The sequence below is a fragment of the Capsicum annuum genome, chromosome 7 (assembly GCF_002878395.1).
Source record: "Capsicum annuum cultivar UCD-10X-F1 chromosome 7, UCD10Xv1.1, whole genome shotgun sequence".
In the NCBI taxonomy this organism is placed as follows: Eukaryota; Viridiplantae; Streptophyta; class Magnoliopsida; order Solanales; family Solanaceae; genus Capsicum; species Capsicum annuum.
The window spans coordinates 39,794,250-39,819,687 of NC_061117.1; the positions used below are offsets into that span (position 1 = coordinate 39,794,250).

Genomic DNA, 25,438 nt, shown 5'->3' on the forward strand with positions numbered 1-25,438 from the left:
GCAGAGGAAGACTTCCCAAAATTCTTGGAATCCAAAATTAATTTATACTTTATCCAACTTTAGTTGACCAATTTGGAAAAGCAAAAGATGATTTATTATTTTGTGTCTATTTACCTTTATTATTAAATACTATTATTTTTTAACATCCAAATAACTTATAACTAATAGGGTAATACTATATTACCCTAGCCATGTAGAAGCAAGATGGACAGAGAAAATAGCATTATTTTTATTCCACTTGACTACAGCTAGTCCAAGAGTGTTTATTGAACATTGCTTTACAAATACATTCCACATTTGCTGCAAAGAGGGGTAGACTTTGACTTTGTTCAAAAAATATGTATCTATCAAGTAGTGAGCATTCTCTTTAACTAGCATTCAGGCCTTCATTTGCCTCTTGCATATGATCCTTTCACCAAAATAAAATAAAAAATGGCTACGAATATTCATTTGCTTCTGATTTCTCTATCAATATTGATCCTGCACCGAAGCATAGCTTTTGGATCAATGTCAAGTGAGGACCATGCAGAAACTTTGTGCATAACATATGAGAGGGAAGCTCTTCTCGAGTTCAAACAGGAGCTCATAGATGAACATAACATGCTTTCATCGTGGAAAAATGAAGAATGCTGTACTTGGAGGGGTGTGAAATGCAGTAACACAACTGGCCATATACTCGTCCTTAGTCTTCGTGGGAGTATTGAATCCACTCCTGATAGTAGTAACTTTCTCACGTTAACAGGTAATATCAGTTCATCACTGGTTAAATTGCAGTATTTGAAGTACTTGGATCTTAGTTTCAATGATTTTGGAGGCCAAATACCAAAATTTATTGGTTACTTCAGAAGGCTAGAGTACCTAAATCTCTCATCTAGTTACAATCCTTTCACTGGTTTAATTCCTCCTCAGCTCCAAAATCTAACACACTTAAGGGCTCTTGATCTTGGTCAAAATTCTTTAATAGTCAAGAGCCTTGAGTGGCTCTCTCATCTAGTGTATTTGGAGCACTTAGATCTAAGTTTTTCCAATGTGCAAGCGAAAAACTGGTTACAAGAGATAATCAAGCTTCCTAGTTTGAGGGAATTGCATTTATCTTCCTGTCAACTCCCCATAATCAGTTCTTCATCACTTGTATCCGACAATATTTCCTCCTCTCATATTTCCATCCTTGACATCTCCTATAACAAATATACGTCTCAGGCAATTAATAGTTGGCTTTTTAACTTCACTAGTCTTACTAGTCTATCTCTTTCGGGTAACGACTTAGGTCAAATTGCCAGTGGCTTTGGGAACTTGAAATCTTTAGAACATCTTAAGCTATATGGAAGTGGCATTCAAGGCGGGATACCAAGGACTTTTGAGAATTTAAGTCGTTTACGCTCTATTGATGCAACTTCCAATAACTTATTAAGTCAACCATTTTCTGAGTTGCTTGATAACTTATCAGGGAGTAATAGATCCCTCGAGTTTTTGTCCTTTGAGGGAAATGCACTCACTGGTTCATTGATTAATCTTACTAGATTTTCATCGTTGAGGGAATTAAGGCTACAAGGAAACTTGCTGAATGGCATTTTCCATGAAAGCTTTAGACAAATCTCCATTCTTGAATATCTTGATTTGTCTAATAACCAGATGACAGGGTCATTACCAGACTTGGCATTATTTCCATCATTGAGAGAGTTGCACCTAGGCTCCAATCACTTTCATGGAATGATACCACAAGGTTTAGGGCAACTTTCAGAGCTTAAAATCTTGGATGTTTCTTTCAATAGACTGCAAGGCTTACCGGAAAGTCTAGGGCTACTTTCCAAGCTGAAAATCTTGGATGTCTCTTTCAATAGACTGAAAGGCTTACCGGAAAGTATAGGGAAACTTTTTGACCTTGAAAGTTTTGATGCTCCTTATAATTTGTTAGAAGGTACAATCTCTGAATCCCATCTGTCCAACCTTTGCAACCTGAAAAGTTTAAACTTGTCATCGAACTCATTGACTTGGAATGTTAGCCTTGATTGGATTCCATGTTTTCAACTACAAGTTATAAGCCTTTCATCTTGTAATCTTGGCCCTCATTTTCCAAAATGGCTTCGAACTCAAAATAGATACTCAATTCTGGATCTCTCTCTTAATAATATCTCAGACACAATGCCTAGTTGGTTCTCAAAGTTGCCTCCCATGTTAACATACTTGAATCTCTCTTACAACCAAATCAGCGGAAAGATACAAGATTTATCATCCAACAATGTTGGTCCCATTGTCATAGATTTCGGTTATAACAATTTCTCAGGGTCGTTACCAAGATTTCCACAACTGGTTAGTGCATTGCGTGTTGATAACAATCAGATTTCTGGATCCCTTAGCTCCATATGTGAAATACGGTCAGTTGTAACCTTAGACCTGTCCGATAATCTCTTGTCCGGAGAGATTCCTGATTGTTGGACTGTCATATCTGTTCCAATGGTCCTTAATGTAGCCAATAACCGTATATCTGGAAGCATTCCATACTCTTTGTGTTATTCGTCATCCTTGAGCTCTCTATATGTGCGTAACAACAATTTAAGTGGACAGTTTCCTGCCTCTTTGAAGAATTGCCAAGGTTTGAAAGTCTTGGATTTGGGAAGAAATACATTGAGTGGAAAGATCCCAGAATGGATAGGGTCTAAGTTAGCTTATTTGGGGATTCTGAGCCTACGATTCAATGAATTCTCTGGGAGCATTCCTCCAAGTATATGTCAGCTTCAATCTATTCAGATACTGGACCTTTCTGGCAACCATTTGTCCGGGAGAATTCCAAAATGCTTCAGCAATTTCACGACAATGCAACTTTTGCAAGATGGTTCAAGTGTGAGCTATGACTTCGATCCTTACACCCCTCGAGTAGGTACATTGTACCATGGAAATGCATTAGTCCAATGGAAGAACAAGGAGTCAGAGTACCGTAATATCTTGTGGCTTCTGAAGACCATCGATCTATCTAGCAACAAACTAGTTGGTGACATCCCTAAAGGTTTTAGAAGAATGAATGCATTGCTATCATTGAACCTGTCAAGAAACAATCTGACAGGAAATATCATTGAAGGAATTGGTATAATGAAGATGTTGGAGTCTCTTGATTTGTCAAAAAACCATCTTTTGGGGGAAATCCCAATAGGCCTTGCTAACTTGACATTTCTTAGCGTGTTGGATTTGTCATGCAACAACTTCTCAGGGAGAATACCATCGAGTACACAATTGCAAGGCTTTGATTCCTCAACCTATGGTGGGAATATTCATCTATGTGGCCCTCCTCTTCCAGATTGTCCTACATTTGCCCCTCCAAATCCTCGTGTTGGTTATGACAGTACTTTCAAAGAAAATGATGATGATGAGTTTCTATCTTCAGAGTTTTACATATCGATGGCATTGGGGTTCATTGTTGCATTTGGGGGAGTGTTAGGCTCTTTGTTCTTCAGTAAGTCATGGAGTAATGCCTACTTTAAGTGGCTCCATCTTTAGCGAAGGGCCTGAGTGATCACAGTTTGTATTCTACTCATATTTTTTCTTGAGAGTTGCTTTTTCTTCAATGTTGTTGTTGCTATATGTAAATATTCTATGAATGACTTGTAATTAAGAAAGCTTCTTTCCCAAGGGTATAATTTTTCAAACATAAGACTAAGAGAACTGCAGAAAGAATAATGTTACTAGATAATGAGTTAGTAAAAGAGTTGTGTTTTCTTCACAGATATATATGTAGTTCTTCATGGTAAATTTAATATGTTAATTTGATTAGAGGAGTAATAAAACAGTATAACTATTAAATTGCAATGAGACTGTAATAATCTTTTACACGACATAAGTTATAACTCAAATTGTTTAGTATAATTGCTTGTGTAAAAAAAAATCTACCCGTCTTGCTTTACGAAGATGTACTCCTGCTTAGCAAAAAAGTTACATTTGATTCGAAGATTCAACAATCTGGGGCTCCACAATTAATCTACATATCATAGAAATAACATTAAAAACAAAGCAACTGTCAAAGAGAACAGATTATTACAAGACCAATTCAATCATCAGGCTCTTAGTTTTGTCTTCAACCATTCAAAGCAGATTTCTAATGAAAGATACAGACAATTCTGACATCCATTTAACCACTTGAAGTAGGCATTCCTCCGTGAATCATTGAAGAACAAAGAACCTGACACTCCCCAAAATGCAACAATGAAACTCAACGCCATTTATATGTAAAACTCTTTAGAGAGGAAATCCTCATCGTCATTTTCTTGACTAGTACTGTCATAGCCAACATGAGGATTTGGAGGAGCAAATGCAGGACACTCTGGAAGAGGAGGGCCACGTAGCTGAATATTCCCACCGTAGATTGAGGGATCAAAGCTTTGCAATTGGGTGCTCGATGGTATTCTAGCTGAGTAGTTGTTCGACAAGTCCAACACGCTAAGAATGTCAAGTTAGCAAGGCCTATTGGGATAATCCCTGAGAGCTGATTCCCAGAAAAGTCAAGACACTCCAACATATTCATTAAACCAATTCCTTCGATAATATTTCCTGTCAAATTGTTTCTCGACAGATCAGCGACAGCAGTGTGTTCATTCTGCTAAAATCTTTAGGGATGTCACTGTTGATTATTGCCTCAGTTACTGCAGTAACAGTAGGAGCAATTGTTGGACATTATCCAGCTTTTTTAGCCATGTTTTCAACTTAGTTTAGTGGCTGATTTTTAGATGTTAGTGGTGAAGTTGTTTTGGATATTGCTGATCATGAAATCATGTACAAAGTAGTGGCTTAATTATAGGCTTTAGTTATTGCATTATTTTAGTATTTAAGCACCACTCTAGATTAATGAAAAATCATCCTTTGTGCAGTAAATTAATTTGTTCTTTTCTTTCTTTCTTTGTTTTCACTTCAAAAAGTTGAAGTTAACCTTACAACTCCAACAAATTGGTATCAAGAGCTCTCTTCTTGAGGGACCTGCATTTGAGGAAAACATATCTTTCTCTTCTTGTTTTTTACTCCTATGGATTCAGAGACTCCTTTCACTGCATTAGCACCACCTGTCTTCTATCATATCTGGGCAGTAAGAATGGAGGCATATATGGAAGCAAACAATTTGTGGGAAGCTGTTGAGGAGGACTACGAAGTTACTCGCTTGCCTGAAAATCCAACCATGGCGCAGATGAGGAATCACAAGGAAAACAAAACAAGAAAATCAAAGGTTAGAGCAACGTTATTCGCTGCAGTCTCATGTGAAATCTTTGTCAAGATTATGACATTGAAATCAGCTTTTGAGGTCTGGAATTTCCTAAAGAAAGAATATGAAGGAGATGAACGGATCAAAGTTATGCTTACTCTTAACCTGATCCGAGAATTTGAACTTCAGAAGATGAAGAATTCAGAGACTATTCTAATAGATTACTCAACATTGCCAACAATGTAAGATTACTTGGCTCTGCATTTTCTGATTCTAGATTGGTTCAAAAAATTCTAGTAACAGTCCCTGAATGGTTTGAAACAACTATTTCTGCACTAGAAAATTCTAAGGATTTGTCACAAATTAGTTTGGCAGAACAATAGAATGCTTTGCAGGCAAAAGAACAGAGAAGACTTATGAGGTCTGAAGGATCTGTTGAGGGTGCACTTCCTACAAAATTTCAATCAAACCAGGGAGACCAAGTAAAGAAGAAGTGGAACAATAAGAAAAACTCAGGTTCTCATTCTACTGGGATCCATATGGGAGCGAAACATGATTTCCCTCCTTGCAAGCACGGTGGAAAGAAGGGTCATCCACTGTTCAAATATTGGAGAAGGCCAGACCAACAGTGTGAGAAATGTCAGTAGATGGGACATCATCAGAAGGTTTGCAAGAACAACACTCAACAAACTAATGCTGCACAGGTAGCTAATCAGGAAGATGAAGAGCAACTCTTTGCAGCGATATGTTTGGCAACTAGCTGCTTGAGAGACAAGTGGCTTATTGACAATAGTTGCACAAACCACATGATATTTGATAGTGATCTCTTCAAGGAGTTGAATACTTCAGTAATTTCCAAAGTACAAGTTGGTAATAGAGACTATATTTCTACTGAAGACAAAGGTACTGTGGAAATGAAAATGCTCCTCAGGTACAAAACTAATCAAAGATGTGTTTTTTGTACCTAATATTAGTCATAGTATGTTAAGTGTTGGACAGATGCTTGAGAATGGTTTCAAACTTCTCTTTGAATCCAATTACTGTCACATCAAGGATAAAGATGGCAGAAACTTATTCAAGGTAATGATGAAGGGAAGGAGCTTTATATTGGATCTTTTAGATCATGAGAATAAATCTTATTCTGTAACTAAGATCAATGCACAAGTTCTGCACAAAAGACTCAGACATTTCAACCATGCTGCTGTAATTAACTCACAAAAGAAAGATTTGGTTCGAGGGCTGCCTAATCTTGAAGCCGAAATACCAGATTATAGAACTTGTCAATTTGGCAAGCAAGCAAGACTTTATTTCAAGAAAGCCACCTGGAGAGCCACTGAAAATCTAAAATTAATCCACACAGATTTGACTGGGCCTCACCAAACTCCGGCACTTAAAGGGAGCTACCTACCAAATGGGGCCCTACGCAGGGCGAATCCAGATTAGTCGGACCCCAATGCGGGTATCGGACACCGGATGGGAAAAAAATACTGCAAGACGGATCTTCAACTGGCAGATATGTGTACCAAAGCCTTGCCAAAGAGCAGATATGAATTTCTCAAAGAAAGTCTTGGAATTTACAGCAACTGAAGCAAGGAGAGATGTTGATTATTGCCTCAGTTAGTGCAGTAAAAGTAGGAGCAATTGTTGGACATTATCCAGATTTTTTGGCCATGTTCTCAACGTAGTTTATTGGCTTATTTTTAGATGTTAGTGGTGTAGTTGTTTTGGATATTGTTGATCATGAAATCATGTACAAAGTAGTGGCTTAATTATAGGCTTTAGTTATTGTATTTTTTTAGTATTTAAGCACCACTTCAGATTAATGAAAAATCATCCTTTGTGAAGTAAATTAATTTTTTCTCTTCTTTCTTTCTTTGTATTTACTTTAAAGAGTTGAAGTTAACCTTACAACTCCAATAGTCACCAACTAGGTCATTGCTAGAAAGATCGATGGTTTCTAGTAGCCACAAGGTATTCTGGTAGTCCGACTCTTTGTTTTTCCATTGAACAAATGCATTGCCATGATACATTACCGGTCCTCTAATGTAATATGGATTCAAGTCATTGATCATACTTGAACCATCTTGCAATAGTTGCAGTGTGGTAAAATTGCTGAAGCCTTGTGGAATTCTTCTAGATAAATGGTTGCCAGAGAGGTCCAGTATTTGAATAGATTGAAGCTGACAGATACTCGAAGGAATGCTCCCAAAGAACTTGTTTAATCGAATACTCAGAATGCCCAAAACAGCTAATGTAGTCCCTATCCATTCTGGGATGTTTCCTTTAAATGTATTTCTTCCTAAATCCAAGACTTTCAAGCCTTGGCATTTCTTCAAAGAGGTAGGGAACTGTCCATTTAAATTGTTCTTGCGCACGTATAGAGAGCTTAAGGATATTGAAGAACATAAAGAGTAGGGAATTCTTCCAGATATATGGTTATTCGCTACATTAAGGACCATCGGAACAGCTATGGGGCTCCAACAATCAGGAACCTCTCCAGACAGATTATTTTCAAACAAGTTAAGAATTGTGGCTGACTGAAGTTTACAGATTGGGTTAAGTGATCCAGTAAAATGATTGTTGTCAATACGCAATTCACTAACCAATTCGGGGAATTTTTATAAGGGCCTTGAAAAATTGTTATAACTGAAATGTATGACCGTAAGATCATTATTGGCTGATAAATCCTGTATCGTTCCACTAATTTGGTCGTAAGAGAGATTAAAAAATTATGACATAGGAGGTAACGTTTGAAACCAATTAGGCATTGTGTCGGAGATACTAGTAAGAGAGATATGAGTAGCTATTTTGAGTTTGAAGCCACTTAGGAAAATGAGGCCCAAGATTACAAGATGAAAGGCTAACATCTTCTAGTTGAAAACACAGAATCCAATCAAGGCTAATATTCCAAGTCAAGGAGTTGGAAGACAAGTCTAACCTTTTCAATTTGCAAAGGTTTGAAAGATGGGATTCATATACTATGCCTTCTAACAAATTAAAAGGGGCATCAAAACTATCAAGGTTGAAAAGTTGCCTAAAACCTTCCAGTAAACCTTGCAGTCTATTGAAAGAGGCATCCAAGATTTTAAGCTCGGAAAGTTTCTCTGAACATTCAGGTATCACTCTCTGGAAGTGCTTGGACCTTAGGTTCAACTCTCTCAGTGATGGAAATAATACCAAGTCTGGTAATGACCCTGTCAGCTGGTTATTAGACAAATCAAGATATTCAAGACTAGAGATTTGTCTAAAGCTTTCATGGAAAATGCCATTCAGCAAATTATCTTGTAGCCACAATTCCCTCAAGGATGGATCAATGAACCAGTGAGGGCATTTTGCTGAAAGGACAAAAATTCAAGTGATCTGTTACTCCCTGTCAAGATATTAAGCAACTCAGAAAATAGTTAAGTTATTGGAAGTTGCATCAAGAGAGAGTAAACGACATAAATTCCCAAAAGACCATGGTATCCCACCTTGAATACCACTTCCAAATAGGTTAAGCTGTTCCAAAGATTTCAAGTACCCAAAGCCACTAGCAATTTGACCTAAATCGTTGCTCAAAATATCTAGGCTAGTAAGATGTCATGACCTAATTTATCAGGTCATGATGGCGCCTACTATGCCCACTAGTAGGCAAGCCCAACCCATAGTCCGGAACGACTAGCAACAAACTACTAAATAATATAAAGAAAAGAATGCAGAATAAATGAAATAAAGATCAATTACATAAGTGAATTCCAAAATCCGGTGGTATCAGTATAAGAGCTTCTAATATAATTAGAGTACAAGAGTGAAATATTAATGAATTACATTGATACAACTTATCTCTGAATACAATATAGAGACTATATAAGAGATAGGTAACCAATACTCTGAACGTTAGGAGTTCACTCTTAGTCTCTGAACCATGGCTGCTCCGCATGACACACACACATCATGGAGATAACCCGTACTATGATCTGCAGGCTGCAGAAGTGTAGTATGAGTACCAAATGAATGGTACTTAGTAGAAAACTGCCAACTGAGCTCCAAAGATAAAGCAGATATAGACAACATATAAACAAAATGGATATTACACCCAAGAGTCCATAAATCATATAATAAGTCAATGAGACAATAAGGATAGTCTATTCTATTCATGTCCAAAAGACTAACATAATAAGGCTAAGGAAGTATCAAGGATGAACTATCCTATTCATGTCCAAATTCATAAATTTCAATACTATACCATATATCCTAGGCTAATATGGGAATAAAGGTCAAAAGAAGGTAGATAACAATATACAAGGCAAAGGAATAACTATACAATATGAACAAATGAAGGAGGGATATACGGTAGTACCATAGCTACGTATAGCTATATATATACGTGTAGTTATGGGGTCAACTCAAAGCAAAACCTAAATCATCATGTCCTCATTTTAAGACCTTATATAATCTGATCAGGATTTAATACTCTCATAATTAGGGTTTCTAACCTACATGGATAGACATGAATTAATCATGTATAATAATGCAATCGTAAAATAAAAGAGGACAGGAACATACCTCAAATCTCAATACCGAATCAATGACCAATCTATCATAAGTTAGCTATAATAACGATCATAACAGTTATAATAATAATATCAATAACAGCGCAAGTAACCATTTATTCTGGACAACCAAACATCTAGTCGAGCCTATCCGTACCCCCACCGCCCTGGCTCGGAGGGTTCAACCAATATACAATAACACAAGGCATATTCATCACCCATATCCATGCACCCGTTCTATACCGGCTGATAGACATAGACGCATACCGGTGATAGGCAATGCACATGCAAGAATGAATGCAAGGTACACAATCATATCACAATCTCATCATTGTAATCATCATCATCATCTTAATCAACCTTCGGCCTTGCCAGGTATCAACATATCATCACAATATCCTCCGGACTCGAACCAGGTATATATATATATATATATCATCACAACAGTATTTTTCAAACTTAAACCGGATATATATCATCACAACAGTATCCTTCGGACTCGAACCAGGTATATATATTATCACAATAGTATCCTATGGACTCAAACCGGGTATATAAATCATCATAATTATTAATACTTATATATAGATATATAATAGATGTACAGACTCAAACCATGGCTAAAAGAGTGTAAATTCATAATTCTGTTGTCCGAAATAATCTTTCAGACTAAATCATTATAAAAGTGTAGAAAGGATCAAAATATCTCACTACCAAAGTAAATAATTGTATTAAGTCATGGACTGAAATCTGTCTCGGTCAAATCTTTAAAATAATATTTTTAACCTCTTTTATTCGTATAAATATTCCATTTAGTTAGTCAATTATTATAGTAAAGAAATCCTTTGTTAAGGTGAAAAGTGGGTTTTTAACCCTTATTTAAAAAAATAGTGATAAGGTCGTATTTCAGCTAGGATCACATCAATACAGATATAATAATCATGAGTGTACCAAATCTATCCATGTTATCACCACTATTCAGTCAATGAAATCGTAGGCAACATAAACATATGTATGTCCATCTTGGTGGGAATATATTGGGTATGTTGTTGTTGTTATTGTTGTTGTTATTGTTGTTGCTGTATATCCAACCAATATCATAACACGAACCTCGACCCAATAATATATCTAAAATAATCATGACATCATAATCACGGCCTTAGAACCATATACATATCTGTAACTCATATCGACAATTATATTTATAAGTCGTAATATATCTATAATCATCTCACATATAAGAGGCATCTCACATCTAGGAGACATAATATCAATAAGCATATCACCTCTATTATACATCTCAAATGTATAGGTCATATATCATGACCAAGAGGAATATCATCCCTATAAGCAAATATCATAACTAAGGGGAAAATGCATCTCTACGGGCCAAATATCATAATTTAGAGAAAAATGCATCTCTATAGGTTAAATATCATAATTAAGAGGAAAATGCATATCTAGGGATCAAATATCATATTTAAGAGGAAAATACATCTCTATGGGCTAAACATCATAATTAAGTGGAAATAACATCTCTAAAGGCTCAATATCACATCTAAGCGAAATTAACATCTCTATAGTCCATTAATCATAATCTAATGAAAATCATCATAATTTATCAATTCACCAAGTAAATCTCATAAATAAGGCTCATTAGTCTCAACTAGGCCTACTATCTACAACTAAGCCCACAAGGGCTAACACAAGTCTTGGGCTAAGTGAACCGAATGATCCCACTTCTAATCCTCAATCTTCATATTTAGGCTAACTACGCCCAAAACTAGGCTAAGTATCTAGTTCAACTTCTAGATGGCAAGTAAGCCATAATCAATCCTAAAATAGGAAATTTATCTAGAAACATGGGCAATTATGCCAATTCTAACCCAAGATATGGTTTCAAGATCACTAAACTATCCCAACTAAGGTTGATGTTAGGTGTATTTATGCATTTCAGTGTCATTATTCTAGTCTTTTTAGCTTTGTTTGAGGATGATTCGTATGCTATTGTAAGACCCTGCAAAGTCCTAGTCATTTTAGTCTTATATAGCATACCCAAAGAGGTCCTAGACTTAGAAAATTTTAGTCAAGTGTTAAGACTTAGAATCATTTTTAGCCTTCATAATTGGAGGATCTTATTTTCTATCTTTTTGACCATAGAATGTTGATTTTTAAGTTAATTTATGATCAGGGATGTCAATAGGTCATATGGGATAAGTTTTGAAAATTTTAGACATCGTTAAAGTCATGTATGGATGCCCAAAATAGTGCATCGATGCGATCAGGCCACAACGCGTCAGTAATCATGTTGACAGCATCGACGCGGCATGTCAGCAATTGCATCGATACTATCAAGGCGGTGCATCGGGTATCACATCACTGAGAAATTTTTGTGTATTAACTTATGAGTTTCCAAGGGAATTTAGGTCTATTTCCCCTCACCCAATTCAGCTAAAACATGAGATTAAGGGTCCAAAAGGGCAAAATATACTCATTATCTCATAAAATACTCTCAGGAACAAGCCCTAGTTTCATCAAGCTCAAGTTCAAGTTCTAAGAAATCCACAAAATCAACAATTGAGGTATGTTAGGTGTTCATCCTTGGGATTCCTTCCACCCTTGGAGTTCAAGAACCTTTTTTAAAACTATAAGTTTTCATATTCATGATTTACATGCGCAAATTGGATTGTATTCATGTTTGTGTTTTTGTATGGGTTTCAGTTCAAGATTTAACTATAGTTTTCATGAACATAAGATAGCATGTATGTTGTTTGACGTAATTTCCATGTTAAAACCCTTGAAATTTGTATGTTTAAGTTGTAGTAATGATGCTTATGTGGTTCATTATCGTGTGCATTAATTATGCTCCCCAGGTGTTTGATAGAATGTCAATGTGAATTGAATAGTGTATTCATGACATGTTATCATGTGTTCTCATTCATGTACAAGTTCATGACCTCCTAGTGTTTGACAAAATGTCTCAGTGATTAAATTATGAACAATTGGTTATTGTTATACTTTCAAGATTGGTTATGTTTTATTATTGATGTTATTGAGTCCCGAGGGTATTTAATACCCAAAATCTAGTTGTTTACTTAGTTGCAGAAGCTATAGAATCACCCCAGTAAAGGTCAAGAACCGTAGAACTCAGTCAGTTAACAGAACTCAGTGAACTCAATTCAGTTGAGTCAGTCAAAATGATCAGTGTTAGTTTAGTCAAGCCTAGTACAGTCTAGTAATCAGTTCAGTGTCGATTCAATTGAGAGTAGGATTCAGCACTGAGCGAACCCAGGGATGGGGGCTTTACTACCAGCAGAGGGTTTGACCCTTAGTAGCAGTCCCGGCATTACAGAAATACATAGCCAGCATGGGGTAAGTTGTCCTCCTGCCAGACTAGGGTTGATGCAATCATATATATATATTTCAATAGTCTTCTTGTCAGATTAAGGTTGACCCAGTATTGTTAGTATCCCGTGGCAAGGTGCTAATACCCTTCTAACTGGGGTCACAGGTTGGACCCCAAATCAGTTTATACCAGGGTCTGTCGGTTAGATGAATACTCACAGTTATAGTTTTAGTTTCAGTTTCAGTATTCAGTAAAAAACTCAAAAAGTTCTATAGAACTATGGCTATCAGTTATCAGTTACTCAGCCATCAAAATTTAGTACTCAATTTTAGTATAATATCAGGTATATGATGTATATCAATATGCACAGTATTGCATGTCCAGTATGTTTAGCAGTTACAGTTTTGCATGTACCCTTATCCATTTACTTTATGATGTTCATTCAGTCAATTATCATCTTATGCATATAAACCCATGTATATCAGCCTACCTCACTTAGCATACTAATATATTTAAAGTACTAAAGCATACTCTTTATTTGTGCTATGATGTCTCATATCATAGGTTAAGAAGCACAGGTTCCTGATCATATTTAGCAGCTTAGGATATTAGCAGAAGATTAAGTACTGAGTCCTCATCCATCGAGGATATTATTTAATTTTAGCATTTCAGTATTTTTATTGTTCAGTATTTATTTCAGTCAGGGTTAGTTGGGGGTTTATCCCATCAACTCCATACTTAGATAGTTAGAGGCTTTCAGACTAGCACAATTAGTTTTTAGTTTTCAGATATCATTATCAGTTACACTCAGTTATTATTTTAGTATTTTGAGAACCTTATGGCATTTCAGTTTTACTTCCATATATGTTTTTTAGTATTATTATTCAGTGCTCACAACAGGTACTAGTCATGGGTTAGCTTGTGATCCTTTGGGTTTGTTAGCACCGTGTGATGTCCAGGTGTAGACTCAAGGCATTACAATCTTGGTATCAGAGCCTAAGGTTCTAAAGTATCCTAGGGAGTCTGAAAGCCACGTCAAGTAGAGTCTTGTGCATGGGTGTATAGCGTGCCACTTATGGATAAGAGGTTATGGGGCATTTTAGGAAAAAGTTCCCTTCTTTCAGTATTCATATCATGTGAGTGAGCATGAGCTCAAGTTAAAATCTCTATCTAATCCAATTTTCCCTTTTGTTTACAGAACATGTCTCCCAAAGGACCAATGGAAGAATAATTGGAAACCAGTCAGCACCTTCGCCAGTTCAGGAAGATCCCTTGAATGAGCACGTATCTCATGCAGAATTCAGAGTAGCTTTCACCATTTTAGCCCATTTTGTGTAGCTCAGAATGAACTCCCAGCTATTTTTTAGGCCAACCCAGTGTCTAATACTGCTTCAGCTAGAATTTGGGACTTTACTCGAATAAACCCTTCTTTATTCTTAGGGTCTAAGTCTGAAGAGGACCCATAGGAATTCCTCAACATGGTGTAGAAAGTAACAGATATTATGGGGGTAACCTCTAGTGAGAGTGCTGAGTTAGTTTCCTATCAGTTACAATATGTGGCTTTTACCTAGTTTAAGTAGTGAAAGGTAGATGGGGCTGCAGATGCAGGGCCTATAGAATAGAAGGAGTTTGCTACTGCCTTTCTAGATAGTTTTTTCCCATTGAAGTTGAAGAAAGATAAGGTGTTAGAGTTTATTAACCTGAAGCAGGGTAATATGAGTGTGAAAGAGTATTCCCTTAAGTTTACTCAGTTATCCAGATATGCTCCTTATGTGGTAGCTAATAGCAGATCTAAGATGAGAAAGTTTATGTCTGGCGTGTCTGACAGTGTGGTCAAGGGGTGTAGAACTGTAATGCTGATTAAGGGGATGGACTTGGCTATGTTAATGGTCTATGCTCAACAGATAAAAGAGCAGAATACTAAGGAGAAAGAGAGGGAGAACAAGAGGGCTAGAATAGGTAGCTTCAACTTCACTCAGCCTAAGTCAGAGGGTGGTAATCGTCCTCAATTTTGCCCAAACTCTTCAGTTCCAGCTCCATCCTCAGCCAGTGCTTTGGTGCCTAAATTCATAAATGGTAATAAGGATAGGGCGCCAGGCTATAAATCTCAAGGTAGCGTTAGCAGTGCCTGAACAAATCCTCTTTGTTAGAAATATGGCAGAAACCATCAGGGTATATGTAGAGCTAGTAGCAATGTATGTTTTGAGTATTATAAACCAAGTCATATAATTAGAGAGTGTCCTTAGGTGGGTTCATAGAGTCAGCATAATTGTCCCCTAGCTTAGCCCGGTCTCCCATCTCAGCAAGGTATTACTTTTATGTCACCAGTGGACAACGCCTAAATAGGCTATATGCACTTCAGTCCCAACAGGATCAGGAAAGTTGTCCTGATGTGGTCACTAGTATTTTACAAGTTTATCATTTATATGTTTATACTTTGCTATATCCAGGAGATTCTTTGTCCTTTGTAACTCCTTATATAGCTGTTAACTTCAGAGTCAGTCCCAAAATCCTAGCAAAGTCCTTCTCAGTTTCTACCCCAATGGGTAAGTCTATCATAGCCTGGCATGTATACAGAAACTATCTGGTTATGGTGTCTCAGAAAGTTACTTCAGCAGACTTAGTAGAGTTAGAGATGATAGATTTTGATGTCATTCTCGGCATGGATTGGCTTCATTCATGCTATGCCTCAGTTGATTATAGAAACAGAGTTGTCCATTTCTAGTTCCTGAATAAACCTATCCTACAGTGGAGGGGTAGTACGACAGCGCTTAAGGGTTAGCTTATTTCATACCTTAGAGTGAGAAAAATAATATCTAAGGGGTGCGTATATCATCTTGTGTGAGTCAAAGACTCTAGTTTTAAGAATCCTAACCTTGATTCAGTTCCAGTCACAAGTGAATTTCCAGATGTGTTTCCTGAAGATCTTCCTGGAGTTTCTCCCGAAAGAGAAATCGACTTTAAAATAGACCTTCTTCCTGATACTCAACCCATCTCTATTCCTCTATAAAGAATGGCTCTAGCTAAACTTAAAGAGTTGAAGAAAAATTGAAAGACCTCCTAGATAAGGGATTCATCAGACCCAGTGTCTCCCCGTGGGGCGCAATAGTTTTATTCATGCAAAAGAAAGTTGGTTCTCTTAAAATGTGTATTGACTACCGTCAGTTGAACAAAGTCACTGTCAATAAAAAGTATCTGCTTCTTAGAATTGATGACTTATTTGACCAATTTCAGGGTGTCAGTTACTTCTCTAAGATAGACTTCAGATCAGGCTATCATTAGCTTAGAGTCAGAGAATGTAACATTCTGAAAATAGCTTTATAGTCACTTCGAGTTTTTAGTCATGTCATTTGATCTTACCAATGCCCCAGCAGCTTTTATGGACTTGATGAATCGTGTGTTCAAACAATGCTTGGAAATGTTCATCATAGTCTTTATAGATGATATTCTTGTCTACTTCTCATAGTGAAAGTGATCACGTAGACCATCTCAGAATAGTATTATAGACTCTCAGAGCCCATTAGTTGTTTGCCAAATTCAGTAAATGTAAATTTTAGCTAAGGTCAGTAGTTTTACTTGGTCATTTCATTTTCGATGATGGCGTTAGAGTTGATCCTCAGAAGATTAAAGTAGTGAGGAACTGGCCCAGACCCATCTCTCCATTAGATATCAAGAGTTTCTCGGGTTTGGTTAACTATTATCGATGGTTTGTTGAAGGATTTTAGTCTATTGCATCCCTATGCATAGATTGATCAGAAAAAGTCAAGTTTTCGTAGTCAGATTCTTGTGAGAAAAGTTTTCAAGAGTTGAAGACTCGACTCACTATAGCCCCAGTTCTAACTTTACCAGATGGTTCAGATGGATTTATTGTGTATTGTGATGCTTCTAGAGTTAGTTTGGGGTGTGTTTTAATGCAGAAGGGTAAGGTTGTGGCCTATGCCTCTAGCCAACTTAAGCCCCATGAAAAGAATTACCCCACCCATGGTATAGAGCTAGTAGCTTTTGTGTTTCCCTTAAAGATTTGGAGGAAATATTTGTATGGGGTCCATGTTGATGTGTTCACAGACCACAAAATCCTGCAGTATGTGTTTTCTCAAAAAGACTTGAACCTGTGTCAGAGGAGGTAGTTCGAGTTGTTGAAGGATTATTACATGAGAATTCTGTATCACTCAGGCAAGGCCAATGTAGTGATTGATGCTCTCAGTAGATTGTCCATGGGTAGTTTTGCTCACGTTGACGATGATAAGAAGAAGTTAGCTCAAGAAGTTCATCAGCTTACCAGACTAGCTGTTCATTTGGTTGATTTCGCTGAGGGTAGTGTTTGGGTGCAGAATAGTTTGGAATCCTTTTTTGGTTTGCGAAGTAAAATAAAACCAGGACAGGAATCCCAGTTTAGTTAAGCTGAAAGAGTCATTCAGAGACCAGAAAGTTAAGGCTTTTTTTCAAAGGGGGGATGGTGTGTTGCGTTGCCAGAGTAGGCTTTGTGTGCCATATGTAGATGGCGTGAGATAGCGGATTCTTGCAGAAGTGTATGGTGTGCATTACTTGATTTATCCAGGGGCCACTAAGATGTATCATGACTTGCAAGAAGTCTATTGGTGGAGTGAAATAAAGAGAGATATCGCAAAGTTTGTGGCTAAGTGCTCTATGTTTTAGCATTGAAGATTAAGCACCAAAAGACTAATGGTTCTATGTAGGAGTTCAGTATTCCTACTTGGAAGTGGGATGAAGTAAACATAGACTCTGTGATGGGTTTGCCTCGTACTCGTCATTGGCACGATTCGATTTGGGTCATTATGGATAGGATGACCAAATCAGCCTATTTTTTGCCAGTTCAGACTTCTTACTCAGCTGAGGACTATGCCAGACTCTATATTAGAGAGTTGGTTAGGTTATATGGTGTCCCATTGACCATTATTTCAGATAGAGGTACGCAGTTCACCTCTCACTTTTGAAAAGCCTTCTAGAAGGATCTTGATACCTAAGTTCACCTTAGTACAGCCTTTCACCCTCATACAGATGGTCAATAAAAAGGACCATTCAAACCTTATAAGATATGTTAAGAGTGTGTGTCGTTGACTTTAAGGGCAGTTGGGATGACCACTTACCTTTGATATAGTTTGCGTATAATACCAGCTATCATTTTAGTATTCATATGACTCTATTTAAGGCTCTTTATGGGAGGAGATGTAGATCTCCTATTGGTTGGTTTGAAGTAGGTGAGGCCAAGGTAGTGGGGCCTGACCTGGTGTTTGATGATTTAGAGAAAGTGTAGTTGATCAGAGAGAGGCATAAGACAGCTCAAAGCTGACAGAAATTGTATACAGATGTGAGAAGAAAAGATCTCAAATTTGAGATTGGTGACTTTGTGTATTTGAAAATCATTCCTATGAAGGAAGTGAAGAGGTTTGAAAAGAAGGGGAAGCTTAGTCCATGATATGTTGGTCCTTCTAGGATTCTCAGTCATTTCGGTAAGGTATCTTATGAGCTTGAGTTGTATGCAGACTTAGCATTAGTGCACACAGTATTTCACGTCTCCTTGCTAAAGAAGTGCATTGGTGACCCATCAATTGTAGTCCCTATAGAGAGTGTAGATGTTCAGAACATTCTCACTTATGAGGAAATCCTAGTCGAAATCCTTGATCGGCATATTCACAGACTAAGGAACAAAGAAGTTTCTTTGGTCAAAGTTCTTTGGTGGAATCAGTCCGTTGAGGGAGCTACTTAGGAATCATAAGCAGACATGCGAACCAAGTATCCTCCCTTCTTCTCCGCAAACTCAGACTCGGTCTAAGGTAACAGTATTTCTTAGATTTACTCTATTCCATGCTCAGTTACAGCTGCATAACATTCTCGTATCATCCATGCATTCATGAAACAGTTTAGTCATGTGCCATGTCTCCAGAATTTAGTCATGATTCAGTTATGCATGTCAGTTCAAGTACAGTTCCTCTCAGTTCAGTCAGTCTCATTCGAGGAAAAATGTTCCCAATGGGGAGATATTGTAAGACCCCACAAATTCTAAGTCATTTTAGTCTTATATAGCATGCCAAAAGAGGTCCCACAGTTAGAAAATTTCAGCGAAGTGTTAATACTTAGAATCATTTTTAGCCTTCGTAATTGGATGATCTTATTTTCTATCTTTCCGACCTTAGAATATCGATTTTTAAGTTGATTCATGATCAGAGATGTCAATAGGTCATATGGGGGGATTTTTGGAATTTTTGAACATCGTTAAAGTCATGTTTGGATGCCCGAAATAGTTCATCAACTTGATCAGGCCACGATGCGTCAGGAATTACGTCGACAGCATTGACGCGGTGCGTTGGCAATGGCATCACTGGGTAGTTTTTGCGTATTAACTTATGAGTTTTCAAGGGCATATAGGTCCTTTTACCCTTACCCAATTAATCTAAAATACGAGATTAAGGATCCAATGGGGAAAAATATACTCATTATCTCACAAAATACTCTCAAGGATAAGCCCTAGTTTCATCAAGCTCAAGTCCAAGTTCCAAGAAATCCTCCACAATTTCCATAAAATCAACAATCAAGGTATGTTAGGTGTTCATCCTTGGATTTTATTCCATCCTTGGAGTTCAAGAACCTTTTTTAAAACTACAAGTTTTCATATTCATGATTTACATGTGCAAATTGGATTATATTCATGTTTGTGTTGTTGTATAGGTTTCAATTAAAGATTTAACTATAGTTTTCATGAACATAAGAAAACATGTATCTTGTTTGATGAAATTACCATGTTAAAACCCTTGAGATTTGCAAGTTTAAGTTGTAGTTGTGATGCTTATGTTGTTCATTATCATGTGCATTAATTATGCTCCCCAAGTGTTTGATAGAATGTCCATGGGAATTGAATAGTGTATTTATGACATGTTATCATGTGTTCTCATTCATGTACAAGTTCATGACCTACCAGTGTTTGACAAAATATCTCAGTGATTGAATTGTGAACAATTGACTGTTGTTATACTTTCAAGATTGGTTATGTTTTATTATTGATGCTATCGAGTCCTGGGGGTATTTATTACCCAAAATCTAGTTGTTTACTTAGTTGTATTAACTATAGAATCATCCCAGTAAAGGTCAAGAACCGTAATACTTAGTCAATTAACAGAACTCAGTGAACTCAGTCCAATTAAGTCACTCAACACGATCAGTGTCAGTTCAGTCAAGCCTAGTATAGTCTAGTAATCAGTTAGTGTCGATTCAGTTGAGAGTTGGATTCAGCACCGAGCGAACCCAGGGATGGGGGCATTCTTGCCAGCAGCGGGTTTGAACCTTAGTAGTCCCTGCATTACAGAACTATGTAGCTAGTATAGGGTTAGTAGTTCTCCTGCCAGACTAGGGTTGACACAATCATATATATATATATATATATTTCATGAGTTTTCCCGCCAGATTAGGGTTGACCCAGTATTGTTAGAATCCTGTATCAAGGTGCTAACACCCTTCCAATTGGGGTCACGGGTTGGACCCCAAATCAGTCTATACCGGGGTCTATCGGTTAGACGAGCACCCCCACAGTTTTAGTTACAGTTTCAGTTTCAATATTCAGTAAAGAACTCAAAAAGTTCTACAGAACCATGCCTATCAGTTATTAGTTACTCAGCCATCAAATTCAGTACTCAATTTTAGTAAAATCTCAGATACATGATGTATATCTACATGCACAGTAATGCATATCCAGTATGTTCAGTAGTTACAGTTTTGCATGTACTCTCATCCACTTACTTAATGATGTTCTTTTAGTCAGTTATCATCTCATGCATATGAACCCATGTATATTAGCCTACCTCACTTAGTATACCAGTACATTCAAAGTAATGACACTACTCTTTCTTTGCGCTATGATGTCTCATATTTTAGGTTCAGAAGCACGAGTCCCTGATCATACTTAGTAGCTCAAGATATCAGCGGCAGATTTAGTAGTGAGTCCTCATCCATCGAGGATATTATTTTATTTCAGCATTTTAGTATTTCAGTTAGTTCAGCAGTTATTTCATTCGGGTTCAGTTGGGGGTTTGTCCCATCAACTCCATACTCAGATAGTTAAAGGCTTTCAGACTAGCACAGTCAGTTTTCAGTTTTCAGATGTCATTATCAGTTACACTCAGTTATTATTTCAATATTTTGAGAACCTTATGGCATTTCAATTTTACTTCCGTATATGTTTTTCAGTATTATTATTTAGTGTTCACAGCAGGTACCAATCATGGGTTAGCTTATGATCTTTCGAGGTCATAAGCACCGTGTGACGTCCAGGGTATAGACTAGGGGCATTATAGGTATATGGGTTGATAATGATATATATGGTATCTAAGTGACAAAATACGTGATTATGATATTCAAAGTGAAGTCCAAACAAGTTTGTACTTAATTGAGTCATTTAAGTTCTATCGAGGAAACTAGCTTTACTAGTTTAACCTAGGTGCTTGTCTAGTCAATCCTGATGGATTCTATTGTGTTTAAAGGGTTTCAAATGGTTTAAATATGTAATTATGATTGTAACAACTTGTTGTTGATGTGAAAACTTCAATTTGATTAAGTGTAGAGGTGGAAAAATAAGTTAAAGATCAACACGAACTAGCCTACTCTTAGCTCTTGTTTTGATTCATCGTTATGGCTATTATGTCGTTTAAATATCTAATTCATGTGGTGTGATTGTGCAGGAAGATTTGTGATCTGGATATGGTGATATATTGATGATATAACGGCTATAAATCCATTGGAAATACACCACAAGACAAGGGATGGAAGGAGGGACGACCAACACTTAACCAAATTTCAGAAGGCAATTTCCAGTGAGGGATTGTGATAGGGTCATGCCGAGACCCCTATTTGAATCAAACTAGTAGTGCACTGCGACCCCCATTCAAGTCAAGCACATATTTCACCGCAACCTTTAGTCAAGTCAAGTAAGTGGTGCGGAGCAACACCTAGTTCAAACACAGCCAAGTGCAAAATCCTTCTTCTACACGGCTTGGGCCTATCTTCTCCTATAAATACATATTTTGTCATATTTCTAAAGATCTTTGGACGTCTTGGAACATCAAGGAACTGCTACTACATATTTTGTTTAGGAATACATTCTTTTATTTAGTATTCTATTAGATTATATCATGTATTCAACCTTTTGGTTCATGATTATGATTATGAGTGGCTAGAAACCTCTTTTTCGGGGTTAAAGCCAAGAACATGAGTATTATTATTTTGAATTGATTTCGTTTAATTATATTATCATATTTGGTTGCTTGTTCATCTTTGATTTAACTATTTGATGGATTGATCCCCCGAAAAATATATCAATTGTCTACCTTTTGATCTCGGAAGAGGGAATAGGGAGATAGAACATGTAGATAAACAATGTATGGTTTGTATTCTTTTATAAAATAAGGAATTCAAATTAGCATTTAGGATAGGGATGTACTTAGAAGCCTCACTTGATTCACACATAAGATGATAGCTTTAAGAACTTAATTGGATTATTACATCCCTGCTCAACGATGTAGTTGTAATGTCCAACTTAGGTAAATAATTAGAGGTCGGGAGACCATGATCATGCAATTAACCCTATGAATCAATAACAAAAATAAGCGAGTTAATGAATGAAATTCAATAACATAATATGTTTGTTTAAAGTTCTTTAGCCCTGGGCTTTCTCCTATTGATTGTCTCAAGACCTTTATTTTACGCATTGCTTAATTTACCTGCAATTTACAATATTCAAAACTCTATTTTGTTTACTCTTGCATCAATTAAATCTAAATTATGAACTAGAATTGAATCGTTGTTACATCAAGTACCTGTGGGATCGATACTCGGCTTTATTGAAGGCCACTTTACTACTTGATAGACTACATACACTTGTGTGTGTGCTTGGACGCTGTCAAAGGTCATTCATACTAACCATGATTCCAACACTTTGACCACATCCCAAACCTATCATCGTACATTTCCACACTACAAACTAATTTAATTTAGGGAGAAGGCAATAGGATTCTAAAAGGGTCATAAACATACTACCTTACAGGTCCAAAACCCTCATCTTATTCCCCAAACATCAATAATTAATACTATTTTATTTATTCATAATCAATCCTAATATTCATATTCATGTGCCATATATAACACATATCATCTTCAAAGAAGAGTAGGTAGAAGCCTACCTCAAGGACGAACCGTAAAACCTCACATCATGCACCATATGCTTATCTTCACTTCACAATTCTCAAAATGTCATCATGCTATCAAAAACATAATCTACTTATCAATATGAGTCTAACGATACCCATATTGTTCTATTGTGCTTCAGATCCAAAAAAGACATCAAAAACTCCAAGTAGGTCCTACATACGGAAATCGTGTTTCCGAGGTCGATAAAATGTGTATGCATCACCAAGGAATCATAACACTCAATTAATGGGTGAAAACAAACCAAATTTGAGGCTAAACTAAGCCCTAAGATAAATTGAAGTTTTAGGTCAAGACCTATGAAATTCACTAATAAAGTGATGAAATCTTACCTTAATCCGGATGATAATAATGATAAAATATGTTTACCAATCTCCCTAGACACTCAGAAGACTCAATTTTGAGTTTTGTCATACCCATTTAGGATTTTAATCTCTCAAAGATGAAGGGAAAATACTCAAATTCGCAACCTTGGGGTCTATTTATAGACTCCTCGGCGAAGAGATTCGGTATACCCATGACAGCAAAGTCAAAAACTTCTTTTTGACCCTTAGAACTCATTCGAAACCCAAATAACATGATCTAATAGTGAAATATGAGTGCAAACCACATTTTAAATCCATTGGAATCATCAAAACTTTTATCCAAGATATTTTTGTCAAAAAGTGATCCCACACCTATAGTTTCATTTTTTATAAAATCCGATCAATAGACGAAAATAAGTTCGAAAGGATTGAGACCTAAACCAAGGATCCCCTAGCCTAAAATTGATGTTTCGGATGCGATGGGGAAGTTGGATTTTTAATCTGAGGTCATTTTCGACCAAATGTGGGTCCCACATTCATATGCTTAATTGTGAGCCTCGGAACTCTTCCTGCATACATTAATAAAAGTTTAATTTTAATTTAAAATAGCACCAAAATTTAAAAATCCGATAAATAGCCACTCCTGACTCCCATATACTTAACTACATATAACCGAAAATACAAAAAAAATAAAAATATAACTTTACCTTCTTTTCTTTTCATTCCCAATTTCCTTTTCATTCAAACTCCTAATTCTCCGTTTCATTACCTTTTCTGATACTCATCTTTACCTTTTTCATTTCACAATTTGCTCAAAATTAATACAAAATAATGGATTTAACCTCAATTTTAGTTCTAATAATGATAAAATATGGAGGTCAATGGATATCTGAGGTTGAATTTGAGAATTTCATCATCAATAGAGTGTTGTTCGGTTTTGACTATACCTACGATGTATTTGTTGTTGAATTGTATAAACAGTTAAATATAGAGCCAACTAAAGGTTTGTTGGACATCAAATACATTGTCACGGCTGGATTGATGCCTATATATAATAGCATGAGTGTTAGATTGTATATGGAGATAAAGAAAAAACGTCTCAAAATCAATGAGTATCTGTTGTGTATAACACTTGTCCCTGTCCAATTTACGGCTTATGAATTGTCAACTGATATACAGATTCATCACATTCCTATTGTAGCAAATCACTTTTCTGACATTGAAGATGATTTTTCTGAGGAACACTTGGATGATGAGCCAAATCCTATAATAATGGATCCTCTTCATTGGGATGTTGAAGAAAGGCAACCGTATTGGAATAAAAATACAATAACTAGCGTGATGAAGCATTATGCAATTCGACATAAATTTCAATTTAAGGTCAATAGATCATCAATATCAAGGTATGACTCTACACAAAAATTGTATCGATTTAATATATATACTGTATCAATATGGTATACAGACTGTATATGTACAGATTGCACAAAAACATGCACAGATTTTTCTTTATCGATTTGAAAAGGTGTATGAATGTACTATATGAATTTAGTATAGCAAATATATATGATTTCATAGATTTTGTCTTTAAAAGGTGTATTTATGTGGTATATATATTGTATAAATGTGGTATTAAAGTGTATCAATCTAGTATAAAAGAGTATCAATGTAGTATTTATGTGGTATATATACTGTATATGGATGCATAGGTTCTCCTTCTCTCTTGTTATAAAAGTGTATTAATATGGTATAAAAGAACATCATTTAGGTATAGGAACTGCATGTGTATGAGTAGGATCCCCCCTTTTTTTTTAAAAAAAGTGTATCAATTTAGTATAAAATATATCAATGTGGTATAAAA

At 36.4% G+C, this 25,438-nt stretch overlaps 1 protein-coding gene across 1 annotated transcript; it reads left to right on the forward strand.

Annotated features, from left to right (window-relative positions):
• Positions 1–317: 317 nt before the first annotated feature.
• LOC107853355 (receptor-like protein EIX1) lies at positions 318–4,640 on the forward strand. The gene has a single exon (XM_016698355.2). It carries the CDS (start codon positions 433–435, stop codon positions 3,490–3,492), a length of 3,060 nt encoding a protein of 1,019 aa, XP_016553841.1. The 5' UTR covers positions 318–432; the 3' UTR covers positions 3,493–4,640.
• Positions 4,641–25,438: the final 20,798 nt, after the last annotated feature.